General features: G+C 37.5%; 1 protein-coding gene across 2 annotated transcripts in view; it reads left to right on the forward strand.

Annotated features, from left to right (window-relative positions):
- Nucleotides 1-17,057, forward strand: part of KHDRBS3 (KH RNA binding domain containing, signal transduction associated 3) — a 90,636-nt gene that overhangs the window by 32,538 nt on the left and 41,041 nt on the right. For both annotated transcript variants that reach the window (XM_058038372.1, XM_058038456.1), the window contains exons 3-5: nt 3,666-3,782; nt 5,927-6,073; nt 12,220-12,359. In XM_058038372.1, coding sequence (XP_057894355.1) covers nt 3,666-3,782; nt 5,927-6,073; nt 12,220-12,359 — 404 coding nt within the window. The remainder of the gene's footprint in view (nt 1-3,665; nt 3,783-5,926; nt 6,074-12,219; nt 12,360-17,057) is intronic.

Below are 17,057 nucleotides of genomic sequence, written 5' to 3' on the forward strand. Positions count from 1 at the left end.
ATCCTTTTGCTCAAAAAAATGTATTATCAGATGATACTTTGTTCAGAAGGTACCATTTTTCAACAGCAGATATTATTTGGTTAGAAGTGTAACTGAGATGCTAATTTTTCCCATTTTATCTAATTGTTTCCTCCCAGGTCTGTTTATCAGAGTCTTGATATTGTTTTTGCAAAGATGTAATTTTGCTTGAGATGCCATATTTGCCAAATCCTTCAGAGCTGGTCTAGAAGCAATTTTGATTTGGGGACTTTATCTCCTCTTTTATATGCCATTGTCCATAGTTTACTGGAACTTGCCTTCTACATTAGAAGCTGTCTTAGTGCAGAGACAATTCCTAACTTGACAAAGGTGATCCAGTGTAGAGTGACATTTATGGTTGTCTCTTAAGAGTTCATCTGTCCTGTAGAACTGAAAACTTCACCAGCTTGCACTGGAGTACAGTGTGACTGCTTTTATACAATGTTAAGCTGAAGTTGGTGAAGGTGAGGGCAATTTTTGGTATATACAACAGCTTGAAGGTGATTGTGCTGTTTGAGAGGGGTGAGTAAAGAGGGCAGTCTGGCATGTCTGATTCTGTTCCAGCACTAGTGAGTGTGGCTGGTTTGACTGGGGCAGAGCAGCTCAGATGCCTGTTTGTTACTATCCACTGTATCTAATTCAGAGATAGTGTATAAGCTTGAGTTCAGTAATAATAATGAATTTTATTCTTTGTTCTTGTGCTCTTGGGGCAAATAAACCCTAAAGGTGGAACATGGATAGCAACTTGTACGTGAGAATTCTTGTGTAAGAGCTTACCTGGATCTGCCAGGCTTACTTGCTTCTGTAACACCAGCATATAAACAGGATTTGTTAATTTTGTAAGTAATGTTTCTTTTACTGTGTGCTGGATTTGTACCTTCAGGTTTGAGATATTCTATTATATGATTGAAAGCAGAGTATAAGTAATAGTAGTAACTTAGTGACTGATAATTTGAGTGTGTCTGTATCTATGAAATATCTCAAAATAAACCTTTGACCACATCTTCCAATTTGATGTAAAAGGGAAATAAACCAATAGTTTGAACAAAATGCATTACATGTTCAAAGTAAATAATCTCTTTTCTACTGTAAGGATTCCTTCAATATCATAAATGAGTTTTATTTATGGAATAATCAACTGAAATGTTCCAAAGCCTCTCAGTTTTGTTATGGGGGAGCAAAAATGCTTTGTGAGTGTGTTTCAAGCCATATTTTACTATTTTTTGTTTGTGCTTTTAAGCTACACCTAGAAGCATTGTGCTTTTAAATTAGCAGAATTTCAGACTTGCAACACAAGTTTCTTATGCTTCAGACTTGTCAAATCAGATATTTGGAGCCTCGGTGCTCAGAAAAGAATAGTTCAGTGGATCTCAGGATGCAGACAATACATTTTCATGTTCATTAAATGTGTCTAGAGCATGTCATCTGTGCAGTCCTTGTATAGCTTCAGTAGTGTCTGACTTTGGCACTAGAGATTTCATGGTTTTTAAAAGATGACAACTTTTGGAGGTATTTAAGTTTGCTATGTCAAGTTTTAGATTTACACAATGTTAAACTACTTGGTTTTAACTGAAAGAATATAGCTGCAGTAAAGAGTAAGTGTTTATTTTTGTTCCCAGTAGCTTAAAAGGCTATTATAAGTAGACATAAGTAATCTTAAGTGATGCTTGAAAAACTGAGGTGGTGTTCCTCTACATGAAAGATTTACTTTCAGCTGAACTGTGAGCTTCCTTTAAGGAAACTCTTGATAAGGAGTTGACATCTCGAGGTTCAAATCTGTTACAAGTTGTTTCAATTGATTTGCTTTCCTTAGTTATATCTTCAGAAACAGTAAAATCAGAAGTCCAAGATAAAGGAATCTCTAGAGAACATCTGTGCCTTCAGATGTTCAACCTTCTGTTGAAATAATGATTGTAAATTAAATTGCGCAGGACCCCATCAGTGGCCTTGAGTTCTGAATATTCTCAGCAAGGGAAATTTCTGCCTGTATCTGTTCAGTCTTTCTGATTAATATTTTTATTGACTGTGTCTTAGGACCTATATGAAAAAAATGGACAACTCTAATAAAAAAAAGAAATTCCCTGAGAACTTTTTGATGTGACCTGATAATTTCAGAAAAAGACTGGTTCATACAAGACCTTAAATATAATAAGCTCTGTGGACTTTAGTGATCTGTAAGCCATTTTCTCAATAGTATTGTGTCAGGTCTACATCGGGAATAGAATTTTCAACCAGTAAGGGGAATAAACTTAAATTCCATATTTAGTTGAGATTTAATACTTGTTTTTCTCTTTGTGTAAAGCTGAAATAAATGAACTGGAGCTGTAGACTTTGTGCATTGTAGGGTGAGTGCAGCTGGACATTTGTTCCATTCAACGTTGCATCAAGACATTTGGGACTGTCATTGCCCCATTGTTAGATCCTTTCAAGTAACTCCAGGTGAACAGGGAGATCAGTGCAGCCCATCTGGGCTCTTCAGTGACATGGTAGTAGAGGGACAAGCAAAGAACTTGTTTCATAAATTTGAGTGTATCTAAGCTTGTTTGCTGTTCAGCATCAGTATATTTTATTTCTGCCTAAAGTTATCTTTTTAACATGATTGCGTCACTTCACTTGTTGAGTACCTCAACCTTCTTATCTGTTGTAACCAGTTTTCCAGCATTGTTTATCAGGGCAAAGGGGGAACAATACCTTCTTTAACCTTCCTTTTCTGGTTGAGACATCTGGAGAAGCCCTTCTGTTGCTCTTTGTGTCTTTTGCCAGATTCAGTTTCAGCTGTGCTTGGGCCTTCCTCACCCCGGCGCTACACAACCAGACTTTATACTCTTCCCAGGTCACCTGTCTTAACTTGCCACTGTCTGAGTATTTGTTATTTGCCCTTTAGTTTGACCAGCCTGTCCCTGCTCAGCCATGCAGGTCTCTTGCCTGAATTCTCGCTGCTGGGAATCACTAACTCTTGTGTTCAATAGAAGACTTCCTTGAAGATCTGCCAGCTCTGTTCCACTCCCTCATCCCTGAGGGTGCTCTCTCAGGAGATCCCACTGACTAGCTCCCCAAAGAGCTGGAAGTCTGCTTCCCTAAAATTCATGAGCCCAGCTTTACTCCTAACCTGAGCCACATCCAATGCACTCCAATCCTGCTGTCCCCATTGAGCTAATTTGCTTTGGTGACCAGCAGATCCCATAATGCCTCCTTTCTGGTAGGTCTGTCTGTTACCTGGCTCAGGAAATTGTCCCACATGCATTCCAGGAGTCTCCAGGGTTGCCTGGGGCTCACCTTGCCACTTTTCCAGCAGGTTTTGGGGTGGCTGAAGTCCCTCAGTAGGACAGGAGCCTTGGGCACGATGCCTCCTGTTAGCTGGAGCAAGGTGGCTTTCTCAGGGCTCCTCTTGACCAGGCAGCCTGTATTGGACATCAAGTTATCCTTGAGTTCAGATACTTCTGTTTTGCTGGAGCCACTGACATTCTATTAATTGTACTATGTGATTGTACTTAATTTTTTTTAAATTTATGATCTAATAATTTGCACCTATGATCAAAAGCTGTTTCAACAAAATATCCCTTTTATTTACTCATTGCTCATTAATTTACAATTAAAAATCCAATGAAGTTAATGTATTGGTTTTTTGTTTGTCTGCTTTCTTACAGTTCAACTTTGTGGGAAAACTTTTGGGTCCACGTGGTAATTCTCTAAAGCGTTTACAGGAAGAAACACTGACAAAAATGTCTATATTGGGAAAAGGTTCCATGAGGGACAAGACAAAGGTAAGGCCTGACTATGTCAGTGGAGTTTTGATACTTCACCTTAAATTTTTGAGGAGGGGAACAAACCTTGTAACGAAAATTGGAACAAATGAAAAGCATAGGAGATCCTAATATTGATTATTGGTTAATGTCTCTCTTTGGCCAGTCAAGCCAAGATTCCACATGCAGTGGAATCAAGCCAATAGATGTCACATAAAGGAAGGCAGAGAATTTTATGGGAGCTATATTGCTGTCAAAGAGGGATACTGGAATGGGAACAAGTTGAGGCTTTTGTCTTGATCTTCATGGGAAAAGAAAAAAAAAAAAACCCTGAAATGCATAATGTGTTCCCGAGGTTGTGAGATGTAGCCAGTGAGTGAATGAGCTTATTTTCATTTGTGTGCTGTTATAAGAGTTTTAGTGTTAGTATTTTCATAGAATCACAGAATGTCCTGAGCTAGAAGGTGCCCACATGGATCATCAAAGTCCAGCTTCTGTCTTTGCAAGTAATGGAGAAAGTAATGGAATCATTGCCAAGTCTTGTTACAGAACTAAAATAAAATACAGTAATAAAGTGAACTTAGCAAAAAAAGCACAGATTGACCTTAAAAGTTTGGTTATGGGAATGATCTTAAAAAAATGTGCATTGAAATTCTGTATGTTTTGTTGGTGCTGATTGAAATGCTTTTTTACCAGATCCTAAACAGAAAATGGTGACTCTTATATTGCTTATTGCTTTTATCAGCCAACTCGATTGATAAACAGAGGAAGGAAGTTTCTTAGCACTCTGTATTCTGCACAAACTAACTGCACAGTGATTTTTTTCGTCTTAAGAAAAAAGGAGAGGGAACATGTGGTACAAGTACATACTAAAAACCAGTATGTGGAGAACTCAACTAGCTTCCAGGGCTAGTGACTCATATGTTTTGAGTAACTGTGCCTAAAGTATTTAACTGAGAAGCACCTCCTATTAAAACTAAACATTTGAGCTGTGATGTTTATATTAGGTTACTTTTTATTTTTATGATCTCTTATTTTTATTGACAAAGTAATGATTTTGCTGACAGAGTCTAATCCTGCTGAGTGACCTCTTAATAGTCTTGGTCTGGGTGCTCTGACAGTCATCTAGACTGGTTTTTTTTGGTAATTTTCCTGTTTTAAACATCTTCATAGTTAAACACAAATCATGTTGATAAGAATGTTATTCATGAGGAGCAGAAATAGATTGTCACATATAAACCCCAACCCATAGTTAGGGGTGTGCAGGGGAGATTTCAACTATCATTGCAATTTACAATTTTAGTAATCTTAAAGGTGAAGTGCTTACTTGGTGCTTGCCAAATATGGGAAGCTGCAGAGGAGTGTTAGCTTTTTAGACAACAGAACTGCTAATTATTTGATATAAAACTATCATTGCATCTTAAGACCTATATGAAAAAAATGGACAACTGTAATAAATACTTTTTTTTTTAATGAGAAAGTAGTTTTAGTGCTGATTTCATCCCTTTGGACCAGTCAAGTACACACAGGCGAGGGGCAGCCTGAGAAAAGCAAGTGCTGCCCTTTTGGTCTGTGAATCTTTTGCATGTGAATGTCAGTATTTGAGAACTGAGCTCTGCTTTACTCCATTGAACTCAGCTTTGCAGTCATTGAAGTGGGTTGGGTGAAGGAAGATGAAAGAAATAAGCTTGGTACTGAGATAGCTAGTGAACTCTTTTTGCTAATGTTCTCTTCCCTCATTTCATATGCTGTTAGCTTTATGTCCAAATAGCACACACAGTTCTGTGAAGGATGCACTCATTGGATAAAAACTGCAGTGTGAACAGCACAGTAATGCTGAGATTGAAATAATATTGGTAAAAGAAGCTTGCTCTTGTGGAATATTAGATCAAACCTGTTTCTGTAGACTTGACTTTCAAGAAAAAAAAGTGTCTTCTTCGTGAAACTGATGCACCTGGAAAAGCTCTTAGAAGCATTCCTCCTTGTGCTACAGTTTCTCTACCTCAGCAGAAACTGTTGGCTCTTATTTCGCGTTACTTTTTTATTTGCAGACATCTGAGCATGACTGAACAGTGTCTGCAAATTCCTCTGGAGAAACTTGAACACTTGCATTACAATGTTTCAAACACAAATGTGTAAAAAACAATCTTTTTCTTATCTCCTAGGAGGAAGAGTTGAGAAAAAGTGGAGAGGCGAAGTATTTCCACCTAAATGATGACCTACATGTTTTAATTGAAGTATTTGCTCCACCTGCAGAAGCATATGCCAGAATGGGACATGCATTGGAAGAAATCAAGAAGTTCCTCATCCCTGTTAGTATTTTTTTTTTAATGAGAATTCTGGTAGTCTTGAGTGAGAACAGTTATCTCTAAAATTGAGTAAGCTGGTCTAGCAAAGGTGTCCCTGTCCATTGCAGAGGGTTGGAACTAGATGATGTTTAAGGTCCCTTCCAACCCTAATTGTTCTGTGGTTCTAAACAGTGCACAATTCGTCAGATCATGTTGCTTGATTTCCTTTGTGAAAGAAATTATGATTGTCAAATATTTGCATTTTGATACAGGCAGTTTACTGGGTGAATCTGTAACTGTCTGCACAAATGTCATGACTTGACCTACAGTAAAAGAGAACCTTATTCTTGCTCAACTAGTCATATGCAAAGTATCACAGACTACAAATAATTGTAAAAGTCTGTAAAATGTGTGCCTTTAATGTTTTCTTTCTAAATATGAAGCATCAGTTTAAGAATTAATACATTTGAAGCTTTAGTATTTCTCTCACCTGTAATCCTGGTTTAGTATTGAGTGCTGAGAATCAATACAGGTTTATCTTGTATCTTCATTTTTATCACCATACTAGTGATACATGAGCTATACTTGTTCTCTGATGTATACTTCAGCTTCCATTGTATGGGTGTATAAAATGACATCTGGTTTCCAGTACAATTTTGTATTCCAGGTTTGGGATATATCCAGTTAATGGGTTTCTAATGTCTTATATTAGAAGATAACTTCATCTGCTCCTCATGTAAGAAGCAACCTTACTTCTTTTCAATCTTAAACAGCTTGAAAAAAATCCAGCCTCTCTTAGGAAGTTCTGGGGCACTTGAGGTGATGTTTCTCTGTGTGAAGTTCCATCCTGTTAAAGGGAACATTTTTTCAGTCTCTATTGGTGATCAAAGGAATAGTATAGAAAGCAAAGCATTCTCAAGGTGCATTGACTTCTGTTTATTTTTACTGCTGAAAATGTTACCCAAGTGTTAGTGTTTATTTGTGTTAGATCTGGGAATTGTGGGAACCTGGCTGAGGAAAGCTTCCTGAGGCATGAGTGTGAGTGACAGCAGCTTGGAAATGTCTGAGTGGAGCCAGAGTGGCTGTATTGGGGACCAGCTGGGATTGTCTCTTACACAGTTGGTGCTGGTGACTTAACAGTGCTCCTGTGTGTATTTTGAAAGCTACAGTTTGGTCCACATCTGTGTAACCACCCAGAGAGTGGCTGGGCATCAGAACAGGCACCCTTGGGAGATGGTCACAGCACCAAGCCTGAGAGAGTTCAAGAAATGGACTCTGTGCTCTCAGGCAATGGTGGGATTCTAGAGGTGTCCTGTGCAGGGCCAGGATTTGAACTTAAATGATCATTCTTGATCCCTTCCAACTCAAGCTATTTTATGAAACTAAGTCTCCAGGTGACTGGAGCTGTGTGCTCCTGGAGTGATTCTTCTGACTTGTTTTTGTCTGAAATGAGTTCATGTGCCCCAGTACTACACTGTGGTATGAACCAAAGGATGAAAAATGACAATTGTCAGCAAGTTCAGTAGGAATATGTCCTGATGTGAAATAACCCTAATGTAGATGCACTTTAGGACAGTTAAAAAGCAAAAATGTCTTGGGTGTTATGTTCTCATCTTATAAAAAATCAAGCTTCACATTGTGCATTTGTCTGCAGGTTCCAAATTGCTTTTTGCTGGATGCATATGAAAAGAGGTGAATGAGCATACTGCTGTTCAGACAGCCTAACACATCAGACAGGGGATACTCAACAGAATATTTGTAGTAATGCTGGGCTGTCGTAATGTCAAAGGTTTCTCTATTTACATGATTCATGATTTAATGGTGTGGAGAGATAAGGAAAATTAAATTATTGGCTGTTCTAGACAGCAAACAGCTGCCTTTTTTAGATAGAAATATGTTTAACTTGATAAATGCTTCTTGCACGTGCTGGAAGGAAGGATATGCCTGATCCTCATGCCCCTTTCATCAGAGGTCTTATTTTTCTTCAGTGAGCTTGATTTCCCTAATGTTGCCATAAATGAAGTAAGCTTATCAAAACCTGGTCATTAGTGTGTTAAGGCAGTAGAATTACAGACTGATAATGAGCAATTCCATTGACTGGTGCTTATACACTTTTCCATCTTTATTTTTTGATCATTGCATCTTTATTATACTGAGCTGAACTGATGCTCCATAATCTTTCCTGAACTGTGGGATCAAGCCAACACTGTCTTAATTTCCCTTTGGCTTTTCAAATGTAAGCTTATCAGAATTGCTCTAAATGCTGTAATCTCTTTCACCTGCCCCCCCTTGCAGCAGCCACTGAAGGAATAAGGAGCAGCTTTTTCTTCTCTAGAACAACTGTTTGGTTCACTGCTGCCAAATGCAACTTGGTTTTTAATTTTTTTTCTCCAAGGTCTGCTGTGGCTTTCTTAAGAAATTACCTGTTTTATTTCAGGAAAGATGTCCTGCTATGAGTATATATGATTATGATCATAATTTGCATTCTTCTTACAATGAAGAGTCACTCTGACTTCCTACAGTTTTAGATGCTAGACCCAATTTATGAATATGCTTACTGTTCATTTTTCAGATCAGTGCTGAACATAACATCGTGTTTGGTGCTAGAATGCAGAATACAGAATATCCTTGTGGTAGCTGACTATAGCAAAAATGCCTCAGTCTCTATTACTGGATCTTTGGATCCATGGGCGAGCATCCTTGCATTGAAATTGAACCCCAGCAGCTGCAGTGGTGTCATTTCATTTAAACTATTACATGACTCAACCCAAAACATAAAAACTGGTTTTGAGGGTATTTTTGGCTATGCTTATGTTGCCTTGAGTCTTACCTTTCTTCTGCAGTTGGAATTGTGGCATCAAGTATATTCTTTTACCTTCCTTTAAATTATCCAGACTCTTTAGTTCTCCTTATTCTGGCCAGACTCTGTGGTCAGCACTCATGTTTGAGTATTAGATTGGTGGGTGTTGTCCTTGATACTGGTTATCTCAGAATTACTTCTGTCAGGTCAAAAAGCCAGGTACTTTCAACCTCACCTGCCCCTGTGTTATACCAGGGTTTCAGGGCCAGCCTGGATGGAGCCCTGAGCATCCTGGTCTAGTGAAAGGTGTCTCTGCCTATGTCTGGAGAGTTGGAATGAAATGGTCTTTAAGGCCCTTTCCATCCCAAACTATTCTGTGTTTCTATGGCTATGGCAGTTTTGGCCATTAGAACTTAGCCTGTTTTGCTTAATTTTTGAGCAGTGGCAGTCATTTGTTTTCTGACAGATACAGCACTAATTACCCTTTGTCTTTGGTTACCAGAGATTCTTGTTTTCCTTGTCTTTAAAGCCAAGTATAGAAATGTCTTTGAGAGAACAATCTATACCAGTTATATGACAATGTGAGCAGAATTCACAACCTTTTCCTGTAGCCTGTCCTACCTTTTGCATATTTGGTTTGTAAGATGTGGTGATGAAATAGCTTTTAATGGTATTTTGAAGAGCTTGGTGGCCTTTGGAAGCTCTCACAGACTTTTCCTTAAGTAAGCTGGCAAGTAACTGTAAGGTGTAAAAAGGAAACCTGATAATTATTGGTTGCTCACTGTCAGGATAAAGATCTACTTGAGTGCTTTGCAAATCTACAAAGGGTTTTTAGAGACCTGTCCTAACATGATATAAATAAATAGCTTTGCTAATGGTTTGAGTGATAAATTGAAATAAGGTCTTAAGCTAGAGTGATCCTAAAGAGCTGCTGCCAATGTGTTGATCTGGCTGGGTGAAAATCATAGATACAATTTTAAAGAAGGTTTAGTTAGATCATGTAAGTGTGGGGACTGGTGGGATGAAAATCTCTTGCATGGATCTTGGTGTAAATGCACCCTCCATGGTTGGATAAGACTGTAGTTAGTCAGGGTAGGCTATTTATTCATAAAATGAGAGTACATCTGTTCAGTTGAAATTTAACAGCAACATTTGACTGAAATACAAGTGCTGCCACTGCCAAAGCTGTTCAGAGGAGGAATGCAGTCTAAAGGCTTTCCATGTCTATCTTCTAGGTGAGGAAAAGATTATTGTCTGCTTAATTTGACTTGAAGTGCACTGTTTCCAGCAGTGAGTATTCATAAATTGACCGTCTGCTACTTTTAATTGAGGAATCCATTTCAGAGTCTAATGGATTAACACTGCAGCTTATCGTGGCTGCCTTGTACTGCCCCTTCACTCTGCATCCTCCTGCTGCCTCTGGCATCTGTGATAAGGGCCATGTTTTCTGTTCTGTGCTGTGCACAGTGGAGCCCTTCTCTGTGACCCAGGGCTGCTGCTGTGTCTGGTAATGTGCTGCAGGAAAGTGAGAAAGCATCAGGGAGAAAAGAAAAAGGGAACCAACACACACAGTGGCAACCTGAGCACATCTTTGCTAGGAGATTAAATTAATTGAGTAAAAAATGATCAAAGGTATTTTTCCAGGGGCACAGTTCTGAAAAAGATGTTTTGTGAAGAAATTATAAAGGGCATCTGATACAGGCTGCCAGAACTTTGATACTGTGTGTTGGTGGTACAGTGTCTTGGTGTTTTGTTCTATACAGGACATAGAATTTTGCATTTGTAGCCAGCTCTGATCCAGCAACAAACAAAAAATACAAAGTGGGTTTCTGTACAGTAGCTGGCCAGAACAGTGTTCAGTTTCCTGTTTTTAGTCTACTCCTTGTGATGGATTGGTTATGTATTGGGTCCTGGCCATTTAATAATGGACTCTGTTTCTCAAAAGCTTCAATTATGCCATTTGAAACAGTTATTTCAGTCTTTTAGACCTTTTTAATATTTTCTATTTTGTTTCTGCTGCTAAATTGAGGATGATCTCAGGTGGGCAGTTGGGAGTGAAATTTCAGAACCTATTTAAGGCAATTTGGACAAAATGCTGTTATGGTGCTGCTTCTTTTAACACCAGTAAGTTCCTTCAGCAATGGCATATAAAGGACAGCTTTTTTATTTCCATTTATAGAAGTCTAGGAGAAGCAGAATGCTTCAAGGATAATTGAGAGATTTGAATTCATGGAAGTTTTAATCTCCTTTCAATGCAGGGTTATGTTTCAGAGTCTTTAAGACTGCCTGACAATCTTTTGGTCCTTGTCTAGTGAATAAATGTAATAAACTCAGATTTGCAGTGAGATGCAGATTCTTTGTTTTGTCATTGAGTTGCAAAATGGGCGGTATTAGAACAAACCCTCCTTCATGAAATGGGAGGATTTGCAGAAGAGCTGTTGTACCACAAGTATCCCTTTGTTCCTATGGGAGCACCTATTAATATTTTGATTCTCAGTTAGTACAGATGCACCTTGGGTAAAATAGTTATCTTTAATTCACCTTTATGGCTGCATTCTGCTTGTCTCACTTTAAGTGGAGGAGAAATGATAGAAAAATACTTATATCTCCAGAGTTCAGTGCTGGGTCTGTTTCATTCCTGTGTGCTCTGCTTGTTTCAGAGGTTGACTCAAGGTCCCTGAAAACTGTGCTTGAGAAGTACCATATTAATTCTGTCTGTAAAAACATGAGCTTTCCTTTTGCTAGACCTTGAGAGTAGAGGATTTGTGCAGACAGAAATAAGCCATATGTCCTTGGCATTTTTACCATTGCATATCATAGAATTTAATTTTTTGAGCTCTTTTTATTAGATAACAGTGTGTGTGTGTATTGAATGAATTCCTGTGTTCATTCTATAACACCTGACTTTAAAAGTGTGGATTCCTAATCTGTTCCTTCATTTTCATATGCTGTTCTTAACAGTGTATTTATTCTGTACTCTTTTGCAACTGTCTCTCTCCCCTCTTTTTCCTGCTTTTAGCTCACAGTCATTCTACAGCTGGAGTTACAAACTAGATCTCAGTTCAGAATATGGGATCTTGATTTTTTTTTTCTGGTTTCCTCCTATCTCTGCAGCCTTTTAACTTTGCAATTTTAATTGGTAAAGCTACATAAAAATTTATGCAAATGGAAGAAAAACATGCCTGAGTAAAAAAATAGAAGTTATTATGTAGAATTCTCTAATAATGTTTGGACTGAATATTATTCCTATCTTATTAAGTATATTAAACTTTTTCAGTGGAATGTTCAACTTTTTAAGAGGAGCAGTGTTTCCTGAGAGTGGTGAGTAAAGAATTAAATTTTTTCACACTCTGCCTCTCCCTTGTTTTAGGACTACAATGATGAAATCAGACAGGCACAGCTTCAAGAATTAACATATTTAAACGGTGGCTCAGAAACTGCAGAAGTTCCAGTTGTCCGTGGAAAAGCATCGATTCGAGCGAGAGGAGTGCCTGTTCCTGCTTTGTCCAGGTATGTGGAATTTCATTGGAATCTATGCATTTCAAGCTTTTCCCTTCAAACACAATTTCTCCCCCAAGTACAACATGAAGGATTCCCAAAAGAAGAGCAAAAGATGGGGGAAACAACCTTCGTTTATTGATGGAAGTTTAATTCATTTGGACTGAATTAACAATGCTCTTGTGGAACTTGAATGCTGCCTTTGTAAAGAAGCAGTGCACAGCACAGGAGATGTTAAGTCCTACTGTGAGCACCTTGATTTCTAAGTTGATTTCAATCTAAGTTGCTCCTTTGGTGCAGTCTGTGTTTGGGCCCTATGGAGCTGACAGCAGTAAATCTCTTACCTTGACTGATGTGAATTTCAGGCAGTATCTCCAATTTACAGAATGTTTTTCTTTTTTTATGGTACTACCAAGTTTTCATAGTCATGATGAAACGATACAGAAGTGGTCTGTAGTTAGAATTTGGATTTTCTTGTTTGAGTGGCACTTTGTGAAAAGTGGCTTTTGTTTGATTTGGGAGTAGGCAAAGTCCACTGCTTTTGCTGTTTTTCTTTGTCACAGGAGATGTATTGTTTTTACTCCAGCATTCCCCATCTTCACTGCAGTACTGGGATGGCAGTTGAAACTCCTTCAAAGTCTCAAGTGTGAAAACAAAACCTAAATAAAGTTCATAACTGTTTATGTTACAGAATACAGGGATTGTGGTTGCAGCACCTAAATGTGACTGTTAATTGTGGTGATCTTTTCTTCTGTTTTGTGTACAGTTCTTGTCAATGCACCTTGAAACCTGCATTTCTGAATGCAAACTAATTTCTTGTTTCAATGCATTTCTCTTTAACTAATTTCTTAATAATACCCTGAAGCATTTTACCTCAGATGATGAAGCATGTTAGAAGAAGCAGCACTAAGGAAATATTCTATCTATATAGATCAGTTTAGTTACACGTATCCTGAAAATGATTCCAATGCAATGCAGAGTGAATCTTAATTTAAAGAAATTATTTTTATTGTGGGTTGTGTGCTGGGAGAAAAAATTCTCTCAATTATCAAATTGTTGTTCTTGTATTTTGTAATATCATGTAAATATATATATACTGCTTTTCTTGATTTTAATGTTGTGAGTAATGTTAATTATATACCAAGACTCACCCCTTGATAATGTAATCAGCCATACAAGAGTTCTTTCAAATTGGAGACCTCATTTGGTCTTGGAGGGAGTTTTATTGAGGTTTTTTTATTGTTGTTTTCTTTGTTGTTGTTGTTGTTTTGTTTGGTTTTGGGAGTTTTTTTGGGGGGAATTTGTTGTTGTTTTTTTTTTTTCAAATTTTTTTTTTTTTTTAAATAGCTGTTTGTAACTTTGCCACAGATGCCTGTAATGGTTTTGCTACAGACTCTCAGTATGGATATATTTGCAGCACTATTTAAAGTTTATTTAATTTTCCATGTCCTTCAGGTAATATTTCTGGGATACAGAAGCTATTCTTTGGTTGTTTCCTATCACCAAAGCTTGATGAATAATTTACACTGTTAGTACCTAGTATGTGCATATGTCAGTCTTTTTTTTTTTAGAGTACTACATTTCTAACATCACAAGTTCTGTCCTCTGGATTTTCATAAATGTTTTTTTCAAATCTGCTTTTTATGCAAGAGATACACTGTTACAGAGCTTACAGAATCCTTCAGAGCTGGATTGTGAAGACACAACCATTGAAGTGTCTTCAGGGTAAATTTAAATGCTATTAGTGTTGGATTTGGACATGACAGTAAAAGACTGTGGTTTTGTCATCACCATTTTTCACATATATTCTAAAGGAAAGTTAAATTGTGTCTGTTTGACTTGTCCTTACTTCAAGGCTTGTCTTTAACTCCAAGACACTTTTCTCTCAAATTGAAGTGCTCTGTTAGCATATTCCTTAAGTGAAGTTCAATTCTGTTGCTACTGAGATTCTACAGCCATTGAGCTAAAGATCTCAAACTCAGTTATAAAGCTCTGATTCTTTTTTAGCAGAAATGGATTTCAATGAATAATACTTTTGTTGAAGCAAAGCTTTAAAGGCTTTGTCTCAGAGATGGATAAAACAGTTTCAATAGGCAGCATCTCTGAGATATCCAGGAGAAGTTGAAGCAAAGCCTCAGAAGACTTGCAAAATGAAGTTTAAAACCTTGATCCTAACCTTTCTTTGTAATTTGCAGAATGGTGTTATGATACCAGCCTTTATACATGAAACATCCTGTTGAGTGTGTTTAAGTTCCCACTTCTGAAACCTTTATTACTCCTGAATAGTTTCAGTTTAAAAAAAAAAGTACTAATTTATGCCTTTTTTGCTTCTTATCAGACATGTGAGAATTGGATATAATGCATCTTATTAAATCTATTTTTGGCTCCATAACAAAATTTTATTTTGTGGAAAACAGTACATTTGTATTTACATACAAAAATTCTAGTTCATACACAGACATTCCTGTATGTGGTAAGTAATTTCCTAATGCTTGTGGATTGGAAACTCTGTATTCTTTTTTCTGGATTGTTCCAGATTTTCTTGACTACAATTTTATGACTCTAGAGCCAAGTAAGGTTTTGTGGGTGCCTGGATGGAATTTGTTCTGGAAGAGCTGTGTGTGTATTGCAGGCTTTAGATTCAGGAATGTTCTTTTCTCATCATTGATCTCAGAGGATACAGCTGATTCCTATAGATATTTCTTTTCTCCCCACCTTGCCCCAAGTTTGTGTCCCTAATACTGTTAAAGATGACCTTCAGATGTAATCACAGCACTTCTATTTTCTGTAGTGTTCATGCTGAGCACTTTGACTATGTTAACATAACCCCTCTTCTGTTCAGCAAGAAGGGAAAGTGGTGAAAGTCTGGTTTTTATTCCTTTGTTTTTATTATGATCTTAAATAATTTTCTGGAGGCAACTGTATAAAATGATCATACCAGTTGCTTTTTAATTTATTGTGATAGCAAGCTTAGAAGGATCCATGGTGTTTAATGTGATGCTGTTAAGATGTGAAACCAGAAAATGTAACTCTTTAGGTCTCAATGTTTCTTTAGTGTGTGCATTCCCATCCTGAATCAGGGCTTTATAAATGATAGCAACCAAAATGTGAATTTTGATTTCTGATTAACCAAAGACTTAAAATACATATTAAAACACATATTAACATTCTAGTAGAAGGTGTCCCTGCCCATGGAAACAGAGTTGGAATTTGATGGTCATTAAGGTTTCTTCCAACCCAAACCTTTCTATCACTCTATACATGTTAATGTACACCTCCAAGGAGGTTTTGCAACTAGAGCAACATTTCTCTGTAGAACTTCACACTATTTTAAGAATAAAAATAAGATTCAAGAATCACTCATTTGTGACTCCAACTGAGATGTTTTAGAAAGGCAAAATTCTAGAGGATGATAGTAATAAGTCTAAGAATTTGGCTTAAAGTTCCTTGATACGTTGGGGTGGCATGGGAGGAACCATTTAATGTCACTTATGGCTAGAAAAGAGTGCTAGAATCACAGAATGGTTTGCCTTGGGTGGGAGCCCTAAAGATCATCCCATTTCAGCCCCTTCCATGGGCAGGACAACTTCCCCTAGACCAGGTTGCTCTAAGTCCCACCCTGGCCTTGAACACTTCCAGAACTGGGGCATCTGCAACTTCTCTGGGCAACCTGTGCCAGTGTTGTCTCACCACCCTCATCATAAATTTCTTCCTTATGTCCAATCTCAACCTGCCCTCTTCAGTTGAAAGCTGCTGTTCCTCATCCTGTCAGTAGGGACCCTGATAAAATTACTCTTTTTCTTATAAGCAGCTCCACTTAGTTATTGAAAGCCCACAGTAAGGTAGAGCAGGCTGACTCCACACCTCAGATTAAGAGAGATTGTATTTAAAAACAATATTCTCATTAAAGAAATGACAGATTTCTGATTTATGCTTTCAAGAGGGTGTGGAGGGGTTTTTTACCAATTTATTACTCATATTTCAGTCTGTGCATGGCTGGGATCCTAATGGTTGAATGACTGTCACTGTCTGGAGGAAAATAAAACTTCTGCAGAAGTTTTCAGTTAGAACTTGCTGTCTCATATATTAGAAGTAAGATGAGCTGATGTGGATCACTGCTGCAGTGTGTTCACAACTTCCAGCTGCTTTCCTGCCATGTCTGGAATGAATTGGTTTCTTTTTTTGAAGAATCACTTTTTTTCTTGAGAACATGTAGATAGTGAAGTGCAAAAGATTCTGTAGTACAAAATAAATATTTGACAAAGCCAGCTCAGGATCTAGGCCAAAGGCAGATATTATTAATGTTCATCATGTTTTGTTTTAGTTTTGTGGTCTCCCATTTCCCACAAAATTGAAACATGAACGTATGTATTGCTGTTTTGAAATATAAATATGAAATAAAACTTGTGCAAGAGTGTTAACTCAATGGTGGCTCTTTTTTGTTGTTCTTGTTTTTTTCTTCAAGAAGGATGAAAAGTCAGGAATCTTGAGTTCTGAGTTGTGTCCGGATATCAGTGTTTTAGTATTTTAAAATGTCAGCACCAAAATAACAGGTCTGCTATTTTTCAGATGTCTAATATAAAACAAATATATTTACTGTTTGAGGAACACTGAATGTAGCTGTCTGTGCTCAAATGAAGATAATATATCAACATCTGGTAATCAAATTTTTTAGATCTATTTATTGAACAGTGTAAATCCCTGCAGATA

Source organism: Melospiza georgiana, chromosome 1 (assembly GCF_028018845.1).
Source record: "Melospiza georgiana isolate bMelGeo1 chromosome 1, bMelGeo1.pri, whole genome shotgun sequence".
Lineage (NCBI taxonomy): Eukaryota > Metazoa > Chordata > Aves > Passeriformes > Passerellidae > Melospiza > Melospiza georgiana.